The sequence below is a fragment of the Mauremys reevesii genome, linkage group 5 (assembly GCF_016161935.1).
Source record: "Mauremys reevesii isolate NIE-2019 linkage group 5, ASM1616193v1, whole genome shotgun sequence".
In the NCBI taxonomy this organism is placed as follows: Eukaryota; Metazoa; Chordata; order Testudines; family Geoemydidae; genus Mauremys; species Mauremys reevesii.
This window is the reverse complement of record NC_052627.1, coordinates 71180314-71197905: the sequence shown is the minus strand read 5'-3', so window position 1 is coordinate 71197905 and position 17592 is coordinate 71180314. Positions and strand designations below refer to the sequence as shown.

Genomic DNA, 17592 nt, shown 5'->3' with positions numbered 1-17592 from the left:
TTTCACATGGAGAACTGGGAGATAAAATAAGATTAACTAAAGAGGAAATTAACTCCATAACACCTATACAAGAGCATTTCAGGATCCATAACTGAAAAAAAAAAAGGTAGAAAAAAGTAGGGTGAATATAGTTTACTACAGGAGAAAAGAGTTAAATATACTTTCACAGTACCTTTAGGGAGATTTCATAACCATGAATTTGGTTTACATTACAAAATAGTCATTCAGGCTTTGTTCAGAATCCTCACTTAAGTCTTTAGCAGATATCTCAAAAGTCAGAATGAGATCATGTGCAACTAATGTGTGTATGCATTTTTGGAAGCAGACACAAAGAAGTCCCAGTAGGCAGCATGTTAACAACACTTTGTTCACACTCTCCTTAAAATCCTTACCTTCAAACTGGGGAGAAATGCAGCCTGAAGTCACCAGCAGAAATGTACCCTTCACACATTTCAGAGGGTTGGGCAACGGAACTTCTCTAGAGACTCTCAGATCCAAAGATCATGGAAACAAAACCTCCATAATTGTGATTCTACAAATTCTTGAAGTAAAATTATCTGTCATTTGCAACTTCTTATGCATGGGACTGTGCAAGGAATAAGGATGGATCTTTTCATAGCACAGGTGAGTTGGGCTTGAGATACCTCATATAAAGGCTAGTTTTGCTTTTTCTTCCCCTTTAAAATTCCATCTCCTATGCCAGCCACACTCACAACCAGTTCAAAGCAGCTGGACTATGTAATTTCAATTATTTGAAATTGCTTCTTCCCCTCACGTCCCCCATCCCAACATGACAATATTCTTCTCCTGTAGGGAATGAAATCCATTTTGAGACTGGCTGCAGATGTTCTCAACCTGACCATCAGTCTCATGAGTGCAACTGCTGTCGTCGGGAAAACTCTCCTGTTCCCCACAGGTACACTAAGTCATTCATCCAAGCAGTAATTCCTTGGTAATGAAACTGATATGGGTGGGTTCACTTACTTGCTGAAGGCAAAAGTCTGTAAACTTCATTTCAGGGAAAAAAACAAACCAACAGAAGAATATAATATTAAATAATCAAAACCGTGGGGCGGAGTGGAGAGAAGAGTAATGGGGAACCTTGAAATGGAAATCAAAAGCATTTTGTTCCTACTGCTGTTTACATGTCCTTTTATGACACACTTATGCAACGGAGCATTAGCAGAAATAACCTACGGCATTTATACTAGAGATGGGCCTAATAGCAAAATTAGATTTGTAATCTAATTGAGATCAGAATATCCCCAGATTTGGGAGCTTGGCCCGAGAGATAATCCCAAACTTTGGGGTGATTTGGACCCCATGTCCTAAATCGGGCTATCAAACCTCTAGGAATTAGTTCACAGCATTTCCTGTTATTTTTCTCTTTTATTCTCTTCCCACGAATTTGTGTCAGGAAGACTACATCATTTTGTCTTAAAAGAACCGTGTATGGCCTTCTTCTAGAGTCAGTCAATATTATCCCTTGAATGAGTATAGAGGTCTCTGCTGCAAAAGTGAAATCAAGTGCTTCCATCCGCAGGGATATAGTGCCTCATTCCTGTAAGGCAGCATCTCCTGCCATTCTAAGATGCCAAACATGGATCTTCCAAGTAGTAATATGCTACTATTAGATCACTGGGCTAAACAGCTTGAAGGCCCACCTGCCACTAAGGAATTCATATAAGAAAGTATTTTTCAACACACCATACAAAACGTGTAGTAATATTACATTGTTTCAGATTATATAAAATAGTACTTAAAATTTTGCAATTCTTTGCAGGACCGGGGCAGGGACTGTTATTCAGTGCATATCTGTTGTATATGTAGTTGTATGCTTAGCATAATGGGGTCCATACCAGACTAAAACCTCAGGATGCTTTCCCATACAAAGAAAACAAACACATGGCTATAACACAATAGAAATTTGCATTCAAATCATAGAATCATAGAATCATAGAATTCAAGATCAGAAGGGACCATTATGATCATCTAGTCTGACCTCCTGCAAGATGCTCTGATATATTTAAAGAGTGTATCATATCTCCTCTCATCCCTTCTTGGTTAAGGAAAAAAAACCGAACTCTCAAGTCTCTCTTTCATACGAAGGCCTTCATTCCTCTCGGATCATTCTAGCCTTCTTCTTACCTGTTCTGTCTTGAATCTATCCTTCTTAAAACATGGAGACAAAAAACACACAATACTCCAAATGTGGTCTACACATCACATTGCCTACTCATAGTCATCTTGCGATCAACCAGGACTCCTAGGTCCTTCTCCTCCCTCGTTACCTTCCAACTGGTGCGCCCCAGCTAATAAAAGTTCTTGTTAGAGACATCCCTAAATGCATAACCTTACACTTCTATTGAATTTTTTCATCCTGTTACTACTCCTCCAGTTTACAAGTCAAATCTAACTTGGTGTCATCCGCAAACTTTTATCAGCCACTCCTACTCTTGGTTCCCAGGTCAATAAATAAATATTGAATCCCCTCTATCACTATTCCTTAGCCCTTCAGTAGCCTCATTTAAAGACAGAGGCAAAAGTATTCGTTCAGATGTTTTGCCATTCAAGATTATCCCTAATCTCCACCATTTAAAGTTTTTTAAGCGGTCCTTCTTCTTTCTTCTTTTTTTTCCTATTTAAAACCGCCTACAACAATGTCCTCAACAAGGTCCTCGTTACTCACCAAAATCAAATCTAAAATGGCATCCCCTCGTCGTCAGCAACCACTTGATGATGAATTCATTAGCTATCACGTCTAGGAAAGAAAAAGCCTATTATTATATTATTACTTTGTTTCCCAATCTATATCCAATCCGTTAAAGTCCCCATGATCAAGCAGTTCCTATTTAGTGTTTACCTACCTAAAAAAAAACCTTAATCCATCTCATCTAGATTTCCTGGACCAGGGCTCCAGTTCCTCCATTTTGTTACCTAAGCTTCTCTCGTGGTGAAACACATCCTAATTTTTTTGTTGGGCTCCCTCTCTCTCTTTTTACTCCAACCCGGTACACACACAGTACCAGTATGACTTGTAGATCTAGAATCTGTCCCCCCACTCTTCCCTTACTACCCCTCCCCCTATATCTGTTATCTTGTTTGTTGTCCCTCCTCCCATGTGAATGAAATTGAGAGAGCAGGACCCTCCCTCCTCGTCTCCCCCCCCAGTGTCTTTTAAAGCTTCTTTTAAAGATGGCCAGCAGAACAGTTGTCTGTCCCCAAAAGCTCTCCAGTGCCATACATCCCAAAGCCCTCCTTGTAACACCACTCTCAGCCAACTATTAACCATCACGATCCTTACTGTCTTGTGCATCAAATCCAAATGATTTGGCTCTGGTAGGTGGAGTAAGTAGCAGGATTGTGTTTATTGAGAGATCTGTCAATTTGATTTGGGGAGCAAAGGCTTTAGGACACAGAGCTTGCAGGGGGCTATTCCGTGCAGAGCCTGAGGGTCTAAAGTTGGCACTCCTATTATGGCACTCTCTCCATCTATGTAGCTTCACTGGTATCCTCCCTTCCCAAATAGCATGCCTCCTATAGGAGGCAGATTATTATTAGTAAGGTCCCTCTATGGCCTATTAGTAGCAACTACAGAGGCAACAGAGATGAACTAAAACTGTTCCAAGTTGCACTAACTCCTTCCTAGATTTTTGGGCAGAAACACAATACGTCTGCAGGGAACAGACCCACTAAGTGGCATGTCCCCTCCACTGTTCACCTACTCTGCTCACTGTACACCTTAGAGCCATTTGCTCTCCTTAACAGAGGTTTCCAGAGGGTTAAGGAGCAAAGGCATTAAATGCCAGAGAGACAGCACCCTCCACACCCCACTTATACATGGGCAAGGGGAGAAATAGCACTAGCCTTTTTTAAAGCAATAGGTTCAGAGTAATCTTCTTTGGAAATCAGTATGAAATTTCTCCCCCTCATGTACTTCAGGATCTGGCCCAATGTTTGTACTGGTTGCAAACTATTGTTCTAATTGACATTACAGTGGTCTGCATGGCAGTGTCTCAACTTGGCTAGACTAATGGAGAAGAAATAAGTGCTAGATGTGAAAAGGAGTTATTGCTTAAATGTCAGCTCTAGCTACAGCCCACTACATACAGGTTGTCCCTCACTAAGAAGGAGACAGCCATTTCAATCATTTCAGAAATTAAATTAAATAAAGGGCCAAAAGATTAAGATGAAGCGCCAGCTTTTATCCAGGAATATTAATCCTTCCTTTACTGCCCTTGGCTAGCAGTTCATTTGGAGCAAGTTACAAGATGCTGTCAGGATTTTGGCCTGTCTGCTGGGCAAATATAGCTTTATTAAAGCACTTACCAAAGAAAACAAAAACAAACCCCTGCAAATTATTTTGGGCAAATTAAACAAAGATACAAAAGGGGTGGGGCAAAAGTGATAGTTGAAGGACTCAGAGAGAGGGACCAGTGCTGTGAAACTGTTACTTTTAATATGCCTCAGGTATTCCACATATTGCTTAGTTCACCCTTACTTATTCTCTGACCCTTTCCTTTTTTAAAGGGAAGTTAAGTATTTTGACATAGGAGAACACCTATTGTGAATAGCTAACATCCACAATATCAGAAAACCTCCTTCTTCTACTGCAAGTTTTCCTGTGGCAAGATAGATAAACATGCAACGTAACCTTAATTCAATCACTAAAAGTTATGCTTGCCCAACATTTGAAGCAACGCATTTACAAACTGGTATCACAAGTGACATCCTACTCAAAAAGCTTCTGCAAGTAAAATAAATGGGATTTAATCTGCTGTAAAACAGATTGAATTTATTATTCTTGAGAAAAGGACACAGTTCTGACATTGAATTACAACTGCTTTGTTTTTAAAACAGGCAGCCCTCAACCAAATCACTATTTGCAAACTTGCATGAAGCAATAAAGTCAGATATGTGCTATATGGCCAAACTAGCTGCAGCTGGATATTATTATCTGAACATTGATGGTGCGCTGGGTTCTCTACAGACACTGAGGAAGATATGGTCCCTGTCCAAGGAAAGTTAGGGCAGGTCCATACTCACCGTGCGGGTCGACGCGGTGAGTTTGACTTCTCGGGAGTTTGAACTATCGCGTCTAATCAAGACACGATAGTTCGAACTCCCCGCGCGCTCCGGTCGACTCTGGAACTCCACCACCGCGAACGGCGGTGGCAGAGTCAACCTTGGAGCCGCGGAGTTCGACCCCGCCGCGTCTGGACGGGTAAGTCAGTCGAACTAGGGTACTTCGAGTTCAGCTACGCTATTCGCGTAGCTGAACTTGTGTACCCTAGTTCGACCCCCCCCCTTAGTGTAGACCAGGCCTTAGAATCTAAACAAAACAGCCAACAACTAAATAAACCAGGAAACGCCTGGCAAAGAGGGCATGGAGCTACATGAATGAATAATGTGTGAAGTATTCCCCACTGTATTCCCCTTGAAGAGCCAGTGAAATGCTAAACTACACCTATAATGTACCAATTTTTATCACTGGTGAGCACTGCATATAGCAGAGAAGGGCAACCTGCGGCCTGTAGGCAGCACGCGGTCCGTCAGGGTAATCCACTGGAGGGCTGCGAGACAGTTTGTTTACATTGACCGTCTGCAGGCACAGCCGCCCACAGCTCCCAGTGGCTGCAGCTCACCATTCCCAGCCAATGGGAGCTGCAGGAAGTGGCGTGGACGGTCAATGTAAACAAAAATGTCTTGAGGCCCACCAGTGGATTACTCTGATGGGCTGCATGCGGCCCACCACTGATCTAGACTGTTTTTAAATGTCCTGGATGTAAAACTTGAAGAGGCTTACATGCACTATATGCAAAAAGAGGGCTTGCTGTAATATATTACTATTAGCTCCAAAGTCAATGTCTTTTCAGACAAATCATGTCATGGAAGGAAAATATTTGTCTCTTTTATAGAACTTGTTAAATATATTCTTTTTTAGGTTTTGGATTTGTATTTTGTATTTCTCTCCCTCCTCCCCCAAACCCTTTTACTTACGTTCTTTAAGCCTCAGGCTCATTACTCTTTGACCTTGACACCACATCCCTTTTTTACTCCATTGTTGTTAAGACATCCAGAAAAAAAGAACTATTTCTACTAAATACATCAATAACATTTTTTTTTATTTCTTCAGATGTGATAGTAAACATATGAAAAAAGGGCTTTTTAAGATACTGTACCTTCTGAGATATACCAAATTTAGATTTCTGCCTCCGGATTGTGAGAGCTTCTTTCATTCACATAGTCATCAAAGACCGAATTTCTTCATAAATAAATATTGCACGGCCATATTTTATAACATTTGTTTAGCTTCCTTTTTTTATACCAGCTCTCTAGTTTCGGGTTATAGCAAGATTTAAAAGGTGTAGTTGTTCTTCTAGTTTTATAATACCTAAATGTCATAATTTATTGCTAATATTATGCATGAACAAGCCAAAGGTTTCGGTATTGATAGCTAATGCTGAAGGAATAAATGTGAATAAAATCAAGGCAGACAAATAACTGTTCATAAATAGTCTAGCCAAATGCTCAGTGGTATGCTATGCACTAAAACATTTTTGTTGTCTGTCATCTAAGACTCTTTATATGCACTTCAGTGTTAATATTAGGTAAAAATATAAAATAGGAAAAGAACTGACATTCCTTCATCTATTTTTACAATCCTTAGAAGTTGTTAAGTGTTCTCCACCTTTCTAAATAATTGTATTTCCAACTAATTTGTCTGTCTCTTAGTAATCTCTCCTCAATAGTGTTCTGAAGAAGAGTTTGATTAATAAAGGACCTCTAAGGGAATGCTAGACACCTATCATCAGTTTTAAAATAATTTGGAAGGGATAAGTACAGTTTAAATGAATCCTGAACCATATAAAACTTTAATGGCAGAGTGCACTAATTCACAATTTTCAGTTGAATACCATGGCAAAAATGTAACATTATTTAAACAAATTGGTTCCAGAACAATAGGAACTAGAATAAATCAGGCACCTACAATATGGTACTTATTAGGAAAAAGGACAATACTACTAATGGATACACATTCATCACTAGCACATGTGAAAACATCTCCAGCACAGAGTTGATAGAGTACAACAATTTGCTCTCTATTTCCATGGATTTCAATAACAGTTGCACTGTATCCGAGAGATGAATTAGCCCTAGGCTGTTTTAGATATGCCTTCTTTGCTTCCTCTCCTAGTCTTCCAAAGAGATCCCGTACAGGATGTAGAATGGATTTTACTAATTACAGATAAGGTATTTCATGAATCACTGTGATTGGATCATTCCATGAACTGAAAAGTCATCTTGCAACAGAAGTACAAACCAATCCATCTGTACTACACAAGCCTGGAGGACTATTAAGGAGCTGGACAGCCCCTATAGCAATTCAAGTTTCTATTAAATGTTTAGATACTATTGAATCAGCATTTTCCACTGGAAGTTGGTTTTTTTTTTAACTATTTTATAGTGTCAAGCATCTGTGGGGAAGGATAGCTCAGCAGTTTGAGCATTGGCCTGCTAAACCCAGGGTTGTGAGCTCAATCCTTGAGGGGGCCTGTCATAGGTTTATTCCCCACTTTGAACTTTAGCGTTCACAAGATGGGGACCTGCATGGACTCTTCTAAACTAAAATCCTAGTTTAGATCTGGTTCTCGCTGCCACCAGTCAAGTTTTAAGTGTCTGACACACTCCCTGTTCCCCCAAAACTTTCCCTGGGGAACACAGATTCAAACCTGAATCTCAACACAAAGGGAAATAATCCATTTCCCTCCTCCCCTCTCCTAGTACTTAGGAGAGATACCTTGATTCAAACTCCTTGAATCAAACAAAGAGGGATTCACTTTTTCCCCCCTCCCCTTCCCCTGAAAATCCAAACAAGGGAAGAAATCAATCAAGTTCTAAAAAAGAAAAGATTTTATTAAAGAAAGAAAAAAAAAGTACACTCTCTCTGTATTACCAGGATGCAAAAATACAGGGTCTAACTTATAAAAACTGGAGAGACTTCCCCTCCCTCCTCCTCAGCATAATCAAAGTAACAGCAAACAGAAATAAAGAATTCCTTCTGCAAACACACAATTGAAAATATAGAAAGCAACTCAAAAGACTAATCCGCCTTTTTAACTAATACTCACTATACTGGATAGTAGGAAATACTCCAGGAGAACTTGGAGACATGTCTGGCCTCTCTTAGATCCAAAGAAAGCACACAACTCAAACAAAGAACACAGACAAAGCCTTCCCTCCACAGGGATTTGAAATTATCCTGTCCCTTGATTGGTCCTCTGGTCCTCTGGTGTTCATCAGGTTACTGAGCTTGTTAACCCTTTACAGGTAAAAGAGACTTTAACCCTTAACTATCTGTTTATGACAGGGCCATTTAGAGATCTGGGGCAAAAAAATCTGTCTGGGGATTAGTCCTGCTTTGAGCAGGTGGTTGGACTAGATGACCTCCTGAGGTCCCTTCCAACTGTGAAATTCTATGATCTTTGAGTTAGGAACAGTGGTTTGGAAAATAATGTCTTTAAACTAGTATTCATTTTTCAGTGGGACACAGTCTCGTACTGTCTTTCAGAAGCCTTATCTTTATCCCTGTATTAACAACAAATGTCTTGGTCTAAAAGGTTAAGACTTTCTCAAAGCTGAATGCAATTTTGAACTATGTGACTCCCATAGAGTTTGGTTAAAACTGTGCACAATGTTTGAAAATGTACTCCGAAGGTTGAAATGTGGTGACATTTAGTCATATAAAAAATTTTCACCCTGCTAAAGAGAGTTCTTGCTTAGCAGACAGAAGGCCCTCACTAGAAACAAACCAACACGCTGAGAACTGCTAAAAGAGAGAAAAGATTCTTTGATTAATTGTAACTGATTCTCTCTAGTAACTGGGAGGTAGATTTAAACCTTCTAGACCAATAAATATTTAATATTATAAAAGCTACTTTTATTGTCAGTAAAACCTTCATAAAACACTAGTATACCACCATATTCTGAACGCATATATGGTCACCAGTGCTTATGAGAGAATAGGGTCTCAGTAACAGTGTTCTTTTGAAGTAAAATTATTCTTTTTAAACTTCTAGTATGTTTTCAGACAACCAATACGACTTCTCCTTACAGATGTCTCTACAGCTTGTTTACTACTGGAAAAATCACTTGCCTGTTGAAAAATTGCAACACTATCTTACGATTCTTGTCCCAGAAAACTCTGGTCATAGTATAGAATCTATCAAGCAGGGAGCAGCCAGCATTACACTTGCTTACTTCATGATTACAGTTAAACTACATTATATGTAGAAGGACAGTTCATCAAAATCCATATGGCAATAGAGATGACAGTGATGAGAAGCCAAGATAGATTCATGTGTCACCATCCCCACCCTTCAAGTATTATTGTCAAATAAAAATCTTGCTGAGAAATGCTCTGTCACAGCAATGGTACACAAACCCTTTTTTCAGACACATAAAGGCTTCCTGCCATAACAGCTGTAGGCCTGAAATTTGCTCTGATAAATTCCATACTGAGACAAAAGCTAATTATCTAGAAAACTACCCAAGAATGCAGTTTCCCCTTTACACCACATATCAATCCATTTGGAGATGAGCAACAGCCTTGGTGGATTGCAGTTCAGAGAAAGGTTCATCTTCATCAAGTACCCACTGATAGTTTTAAAATTCAAAGTTGTTTGCAAGATTTAGGGTCAGAAAAATAAAGTACATTTGAAAAGAAATAATTATTTGATTTTTTTTATCAAAACCTCAAACTGCCATTGTTGGATTTTACGCAGAATAAAGGGGACTTATTGACACTGAATTCAAGAACTAATGATGGAGGATGACTAACACTTGCAGCAACTCAGAGGCTAAGGCTTCAAAACAAAAACAAAACAAAAAAGATTTTTTAGTTTTACTGTATCCAGACTTCTAGAAATTTCAAATAACTCATGTTCTGAAGCAATGTTCCCTTTCTAGTCAAACCGCTAATATGTGAAAAAATTATAATATTGTCATTCTTCGGTATGGCCATTTTGTACAGTTAAATGGAGCTGCCTCATGCAATAAAACACATGTTAAGAAATCTGTCAAGTCACATCCAAAAGGTGAAAGTTAATAGGTTTTTACTGGGGAGAATAAAGCCTACAGAAAAAAAAATATGTTTTCAACATTACTAATTTGCAGCATTTCAGAAAGATGCACCAATTCAAACATTTTATTAGTGGAAAGGCGTGAGAGAGATTTTACCTTTTTCTTCTTCTTAATATAAATATATATTTCACTCTTCATCCATAGTAACACAAGGTAACCACGAAAACCTAACCAAATAAGTAATGCTCAATGCATGAGCAAACTATAACATCTAAACTGATCTTTTCTGGGTACAACTGGTCAAACAGGTTTTGTTTCTTTATATTTTCCTCTCCTTTAGTTTCTATATAGTCACAATCTTAAACCACTGGATCTTACCTCTGTCACTGAAGTCATCCACAAGAATGATTTCAGCTATAAGGATGTCTGGAGTCCGGTTGATAATGCTGTATATGGTTCGCAAGAGTGAAGTCCATCCTTCGTTATGAAATGGGATAATTATGCTAGTATTTGGCAACTTTTCCAAGTATACTTTGTGCTTACAGCTGAGAAGGGGGGAAAAAAAAGGAGGTGTATAAGAACATAGAAGAGCAGAATGGATTCAGTATATACAACTCAACTGTTCACTCTGTTCAGCCATCACATTTTCTGGTGTGAAATGACTCGGTATATCCAAACAGTGTCTAACTCTATAATCAAATCACATCATGAATTAAATTATGTATTTAATTAAGTAGCATTAACTACCTACACAGTACCTGCCATGAAACTAATATTCAATAACTACTAGGTCCTTTTTTATTCAAGTACTCAATAGCAAGGATTTTACAAATATAACACTGTAAATTAGAAAAAATGAAGGTACAATAGTGTAATGCTGATGTAAACTCGTAAGTAGATTATGTGGCTTCTGTGGGAATTCTTCCTGAGTAACTCATAGAGGATGTGCATTCTAAATACTATTTCTCTTTATAAGGATATATTTACTCAAAATATTTTTGGAATATCATATGAAAAGAAGAATTTTAATGATCCCTTTATTATCCAAAGCAAAGAAGAATTGTAAAATTAGTTCTTTACTGAAAAAGGCAAAACTGGTAGACAACGAAAAGTTATTTTACTAGATGGTATATATTCAAACAAAGACTTAAGCACGTACAACTCCAGCTCTATATCTAAATATTCAATACAATGGATGCCATTAAATGAAAAGTGTTATTAAAAACGTGTCTCTGGATATCAACACTAATCTTTTGCTAACTGCAAAGGCAAAAGTATTTCAGAACTGTTAATCAACAACTGCATTTATATAATGCCATCCAATAAAAGACATACTTAAAAGCTTATAATTTTGTAACAATGTCTAAAAGCCCCTTAATTCTGAGGTAAACTTTCAAACCACACAATGTCTGGAGTGAATAGTTACACTACATTTAGTGGGCTATAGAGCCTTTTATCTAGAGGTCAGTGTTTCAAATTCAGCTCAACAGTGATGCAAAGTCATTATGATCCAATATCAGTTTAGTAATCCATGGGAAAGAGTTGGTGACCTCAGCCCAGCCCTAATGGATGTTCAGATCATAGCTGGCATGCCTTCTTATCCATTGCTGCAAAGAAGCCAAAGATTGAATAAGTATGGTGCCTGATTCATCCTCTCACACAGAAGTCTTGGGTGAATACCCTCTGGTCCTGATGAATTATTACTGTATAATTTAATCAATTTGTTCCAAAAACATCCTCTATTGACACCTCAATCTGGGGAAGTTCCTTAGATTTGTCACCTAAAAAGAATAGCTCAAATATGAGACTCTCCCTCATATTCTTTGTAGTGAAGAGAGAGGCGGAGAAGCTAAATATATTCTTTGCAACAGCTTTATTTTCCTTGAGTGCTCTGCTAGCACCTCAATTGTCCAGTGGCCCCCATGGATTGTTTGATGGGCTTCCTGCTTGTGATGTAGTTCACAAAAATCTTGCTGTAGGTTTTTACCTTCTGTTAGTTGCTCTTCAAATTCTTTTTGGCCTGCCTAATTACACTTTTATACTTGACTTACCAGAATTTATGTGCCTTTCTATTTTCCTTAGTAGGATTTGACTTCCAATTTTTTTAAAGATGTCTTTTTGTCTCTAATGGCCTCTTTTACTCTGCTGTTTAGCTATGGTGGTATTGTTTTGGTACTCTGCCAATTTTTTAAAAAAAGGAATACACATTTAGTTTGAGCTTCTATTATGGTATTTTTTTTAAAGTTGCCATGCAGCTTGCAAGCATGTCACTCTTGTGACTGTTCCTTTTGATTTCTGTTTAACCTTATCCTTACATCAGTAGTAATTGCAGAAGAGTGTCTATTAGTGTTCTTTGAACAATATAATGAAACTTGGTTTGGGCCTTATATTTTCCAGAAAACATTAAATTAAAAACCCCAACAGTCTTGGGAACAGATTCGAAACACAACTTTCATTATCACATTCTCCTCACAAGTATCAGTGACATTGAGAAGCACTCTTAACTGTTAGCTCAGGTACAGCCATATAAACAAACAAGTACTCCTCTTCTGCAAAACCCCCATAACTTCACTGGAGGAGAAAGAAATTGGGATGGAGTGGCAGTAGTTGCCATAGCTACAGATACTATTGTGAAGAACACAAATTATAAATACAAATGTCCATGCCATGCTTGTGGCATTGAGAAACTTAATCCTCAGAACAGGTGGTGTGATAAATGACGCAGGGGTAGCTCCCTTTTATGGACACCCAGCCAGCCAGTTAGCTGTAAAATCCCTCTTGGTGTCTGTTCTATGCTTGCTTTACCTACAAAGGGTTAACAAATCCACAGGTAAAAGAAAAGGGGTAGGCACCTGGCCAAAAGAGCCAATGGGAAGGCTAGAGCTTTTTAAAATTGGGAAAGGAGCTTTCCCTTTGTGTCTTTTGTGTCTCTCCAGAAAAGAGGGGAAAAGAGGGCAGCCAGGTATGAGAAATCATCAGATCATAACTAGAATTACTTATTTGAACCCCCCGAAATATGTAAGTAAATTACAAATGTTTAGAGAGACACGATCAGGTTTATTTCTTATTTTGGCATGTGGATCTCTGTGGTAACCCCAGATGCTTTTGTTTGCTTGTAACTTTAAAGCTGAACCCCCAAGAAAGCTATTTTGGGTGCTTAATTTTTGGAATCGCTCTTTTAAAATCTAGCAAAAGCCTAAGTTCCAGATGTATTTTTTTTCCTTTTTGTGTTTAATACAATTTACCTTTCTTAAGAACAAGATTGGATTTTTGGTGTCATAGAGGTTTGTGCATTTTGTTTGAATAGCTGGGGGCAACAGCTAATTACCTTTGTTTTCTTTCTCAGCTCTTCCACAGATGGGGTGTGTGTGAAAGGGCTTGAGGGTACCCCACAGGGAGGAATTCCCAAGTGTTCCTTCCTGGGTCCAAGGGGGATTTTTGTATTTGGGTGGTAGAAGCATTTACCAAGCCAAGGTCACAGAGAAGCTGTAACCTTGGGAGTTTAATAGAAGCCTGGAGTGGCAAGTATAAATTTTTAAAATCCTTGTGGGCCCCCACTTTCTGTACTCGAAGTGCCAGAGTGGGGATTCAGCCTTGACAGGTGGCCTATCACTGGCATTAGTTTTTGTTCATGAAAACAAGAGGTTATGGTAACTGATCATGATATAAGGAAAATATACTTAAAGCTTTACATTCAGAGAGTTCTTAGAAAAATGTGTGCTATCTTCTAATCTGACAGAGAAAATCTGAAGTTTCATATGTTTAGTGTCCATCATTAAAGTTTATAGCCCGTAACAGTTTGCTTTTCTTCATGTCTATATAATCTAGTTATTTTTAAAAGGCTAAATTACCTGAAATTCTACTTATCTGAAGATATCAGGGCAGATCGTCAGCTGGTAAGAATGGTCATAGCTCCATGTGCTTCTGTGGACCTATGAAAATTTACATCCTGATGCAAGAGGCTTACTCCTGGGTCTCATGCCTCCAGCATAAATCATATAGGAAGCTCTCCTACCTCTTAAGATTTTTGATCCTCAGACATCTATAGGTTGCTTCAGGGGTCTGCCCTATTGATCATGTTTCAGCTTCAGGATGAAAGGACCTCCTAATCTTTAATTGCATATAAAAATGCAGGGCCAGAGTTTATTTGAAATGGATACAAGAGCATCTAAATCACTCCTGAACAAGGACTAGATTCAGGACAAATGAGTGCTCCTGTGATGACTCCACTGTATATCACTTCATCATTCAAGCCCCACACTCTGCAGAGAGAAGGGTGAGTGAATGAGTGAGAATCCTGGGAGCTGTTGTCCAGAGGGAAGCAGAGTTACATATCTAGACCAGGCTCTTTCACTGTATGGGTCTAACCAGTATCTTGGTGGGACTTGGAACTTAAGGTTGAAAAATACTTCCCATTTTAAGACCTGGCTTACAACTGCTTATAATTTTGCTAATCTTTAACAGTTTGACCTGAAATTGTCCATGCAAGGTATCTGCCTCCAACTGATATTACTCCCGGGGGTATTCTGTGCCAAAAAATTAAAAATGCCTATGCCAAATAATTAAAAATTCTGCAAACAATATTTTAAAATGCTGCACATTTTATTTGTCAAAACAACACTACATAAATCATGCCAGCTTAAATTATTCTGGTATTTCAAAATACCAGTCAGCAAGTAGGTCTGTAACAATACAGACACACACACAAATTCCCCCAGAGTACAGTGTTAAAGAACCCAGTTCCTGTTTCTCTGTCCCCTCCCCCGCCCAAGATCCCAGCTGGGGTGGGGACAGTCACCCACAAACCCTCCCCCCCAAAGCCACCTTCAGAAGCCCCCCAGCCAATGCACCCAAACTTCCTCCTCCCCAGAGCTCAGCCGCGCCCCCCCAGCCCAGATACCCGCATCCCATTTCCCCCCAAGTCTAGTTGCACCCCCTGCCCTTTCCCAGACACCCGTCCTCCTCCATCCCCAGAGCCTAGGGATCCAGAGGGAGAAACAGCTTGATGCTTGGTCCTTCCCTCAGGGCATGCTGGGAATTCCAGCTGCCAGGAACCATCTAGTTCCCTCTCCCTCCTTCCAGCCAGGGCCTGCTTTAGGGCGATTCAGCTGATTCCCCGGAATCAGGCCCCGCGCCTCTAAGAGGGCCCCACAATGTCCCGAAGGCGCTGCCGCCAAAGTCCCTCCACTGTCTTCAGCAGCAGCTCAATCGCTTCCGCGGAGGAAAGACCCTCCACTGAAATGCCGACTATGGCACCGGCAGCCGATTGAGCTGCCGCTGAACTCCTGGCACTGTCGGCGGCGACAGCTCAATTGTTGCCGCTGTCTTTGGCGGCATTTCAGTGGAGGGTCCTTCCTCTGTGGCAGCGACTGAACTGCTGCCAAAGACAGTGACAGGACTTCGGCGGCAGCTCCTTCGAATCAGGCCTAAAGCTGGCCCTGCTTCCAGCAGTGTCTTCTATAGATATAAAATAATTCAGAATGGGAACATTTTGATTTTAGTGAAACAAAATACCAAAATCTTTCACTCAACCTGAAACCATTTTTTGGGGAGGGAGAGGAATTTTGTTTTGTGAGCAATTTTGATTTTTTTTGGCTTTGTTCTGTTTTGGAGTAGGAAAAAATGAAATCATGTAATTTCTCACAAAAATCCAGCTCCAGGCCAGCTATATTTAAGTTTTCCCAGGCTAAAAAATTATTACAACTTCTTTATTGGGCAGCTCTAATGCCTCCATACTTTGGAGTAGGGCCTTGACATTTGTCAGAGGGGTCTTCTTGCTATCTGGGATGTACCTTTTGCCATCTCTGTGAAAATTCACCCAAATTTGGCCAAGTTATGAGTTTCTGAAAAAAAATCACAGTTCATATGTGCTCAATACAGACTTTGTCAACTACAGTATCTGAAGATTCTGACTGACCTAAGATGGACTTTCTCTGAAACTGCTGCATCTGGCAACTAGGATCCATCTAGATCAGGGGTGGGCAACCTTTCAGAAGTGGTGCCGAATCTTCATTTATTCACTCTAATTTAAGGTTTCACGTGCCAGTAATAAATTTTAACGTTTTTAGAAGGTCTCTCTCTATAAGTCTATAAACTATTGTATGTAAAGTAAACAAGTTTTTTAAAATGTTTAAGAAGCTTCATTTAAAATTAAATTAAAATGCAGATCTTATTAGTTTAGTGCCGTGGTTCTTAACCTGGGGTGCACGCACCCCCTGGGGCAGGGCCAGTGCAAGGATATTTTGCACCCTAAGCAAAACTTCCACCTTGTGCCCCCCTTGCACATTGATTCATTGAGGGGCAAATCCCGACGAGCCTTTATAGCCCCAGGGGTCAGCTGTGCCCAGGGGCTGCTCCCCAGACCAGGTTCCCCCCTCCCCACCCTCTGAACTCCCCTGGAGCGTGCACAGCCCCCACACGAGCCCTCCTCACCCCACCTCAGTGGCCCCCACCCCGAGTCCACTCACTGGCTTTGCTGGGCTTGGGCTGCCACAGCAGCTCGGCAGGGAGGAGCCGCCTTCCGGAGACACCAGAGAGCCAGAGCGTCCCGCTTGCGGCAGCAGCGGCAAGCCCCAGCCATAGAGGAGCCAGCGCAGTGCAGGGCGGCAGCACACCTGCAAAGGCGGCAGTGCCACTAGTGGGGAGCAGCCGTGACCCCCCCCACCCCTTCTGCCCAGGCTGCAGCCTGGCATCCCCCCAGGGGCTCTTGCAGGCTGCAGTGAATGTATGCGGGGGCCAGCCCTCATGCACCCCCCAGCTCCCTCCTCGCCAAGGGTTACCATATTTCAACAATCAAAAAGAGGGGAAAGCCCTGCTCTAGCCCCGCCCCCATCCACTCCCTCCCACTTCCTACCCCGACTGCCCCTGTGAGAACCCCCAACCCCCTCCCTGCTCCTTGTCCCCTGACTGCCCCTCCTGAGACCCCCACCCATGCTAACTGCCCCCCTAGAACCCTACCTCCTACCTGTCCTCTGACTGCCTCAACCCTTATCCACACCACCACCCCCAGACAGACCCCCAGAACTCCCGACCCAGCCAATCCTCCCCCTGCTACGTGACTGCTCCCTGGGACTCCCCCTACCATGCCCATGCCAGGCTGCGGCCCGGTGCCCCCCCCGGAGGGCTCCTGCAGTGGATACATGCGGGTGGTGGTCCCCATGCGCCCCCCAGCTCCTCCCTCGCTGTGCTTAGGCTCTGCAGCTCCTGGGAGCATGAGCCGCTGCTGCTGCCCCTCCCTCAGCAGGCTCAGGGCCCCGCGCCCTGATGGCTCACACTCCCAGGAGCTGCAGAACCCGAGCACAGTGAGGGCGGATCCGGGGGGTGCGCCTGCCGCCTGTCTGGGGTCCAGCCGCCGGCTCTGCTCAACCGCCTGCCGGCTGAGTGAATGGAACCCCAGGCCGGCAGCCACATGCCAGGCAAAATCGGCACGCATGCCACAGGTTGCTGACCCCTGATCTAGGTACAGGTCAGAAGGGTATATAACCAGTAAATCACAGAGGATATACGCAC

At 41.3% G+C, this 17592-nt stretch overlaps 1 protein-coding gene across 5 annotated transcripts in view; it reads right to left on the bottom strand.

The window, feature by feature from the left end:
• Nucleotides 1–17592, bottom strand: part of GALNTL6 (polypeptide N-acetylgalactosaminyltransferase like 6) — a 564733-nt gene that overhangs the window by 417641 nt on the left and 129500 nt on the right. For 4 of the 5 annotated variants that reach the window (XM_039541774.1, XM_039541779.1, XM_039541781.1 and 1 more), the window contains exon 3: nt 10462–10628. In XM_039541774.1, the coding sequence (XP_039397708.1) occupies nt 10462–10628 (167 nt within the window). Of the gene's footprint in view, nt 1–10461; nt 10629–17592 lie in introns of those variants that run through there. The other variant, XM_039541775.1, reaches the window with a different exon arrangement.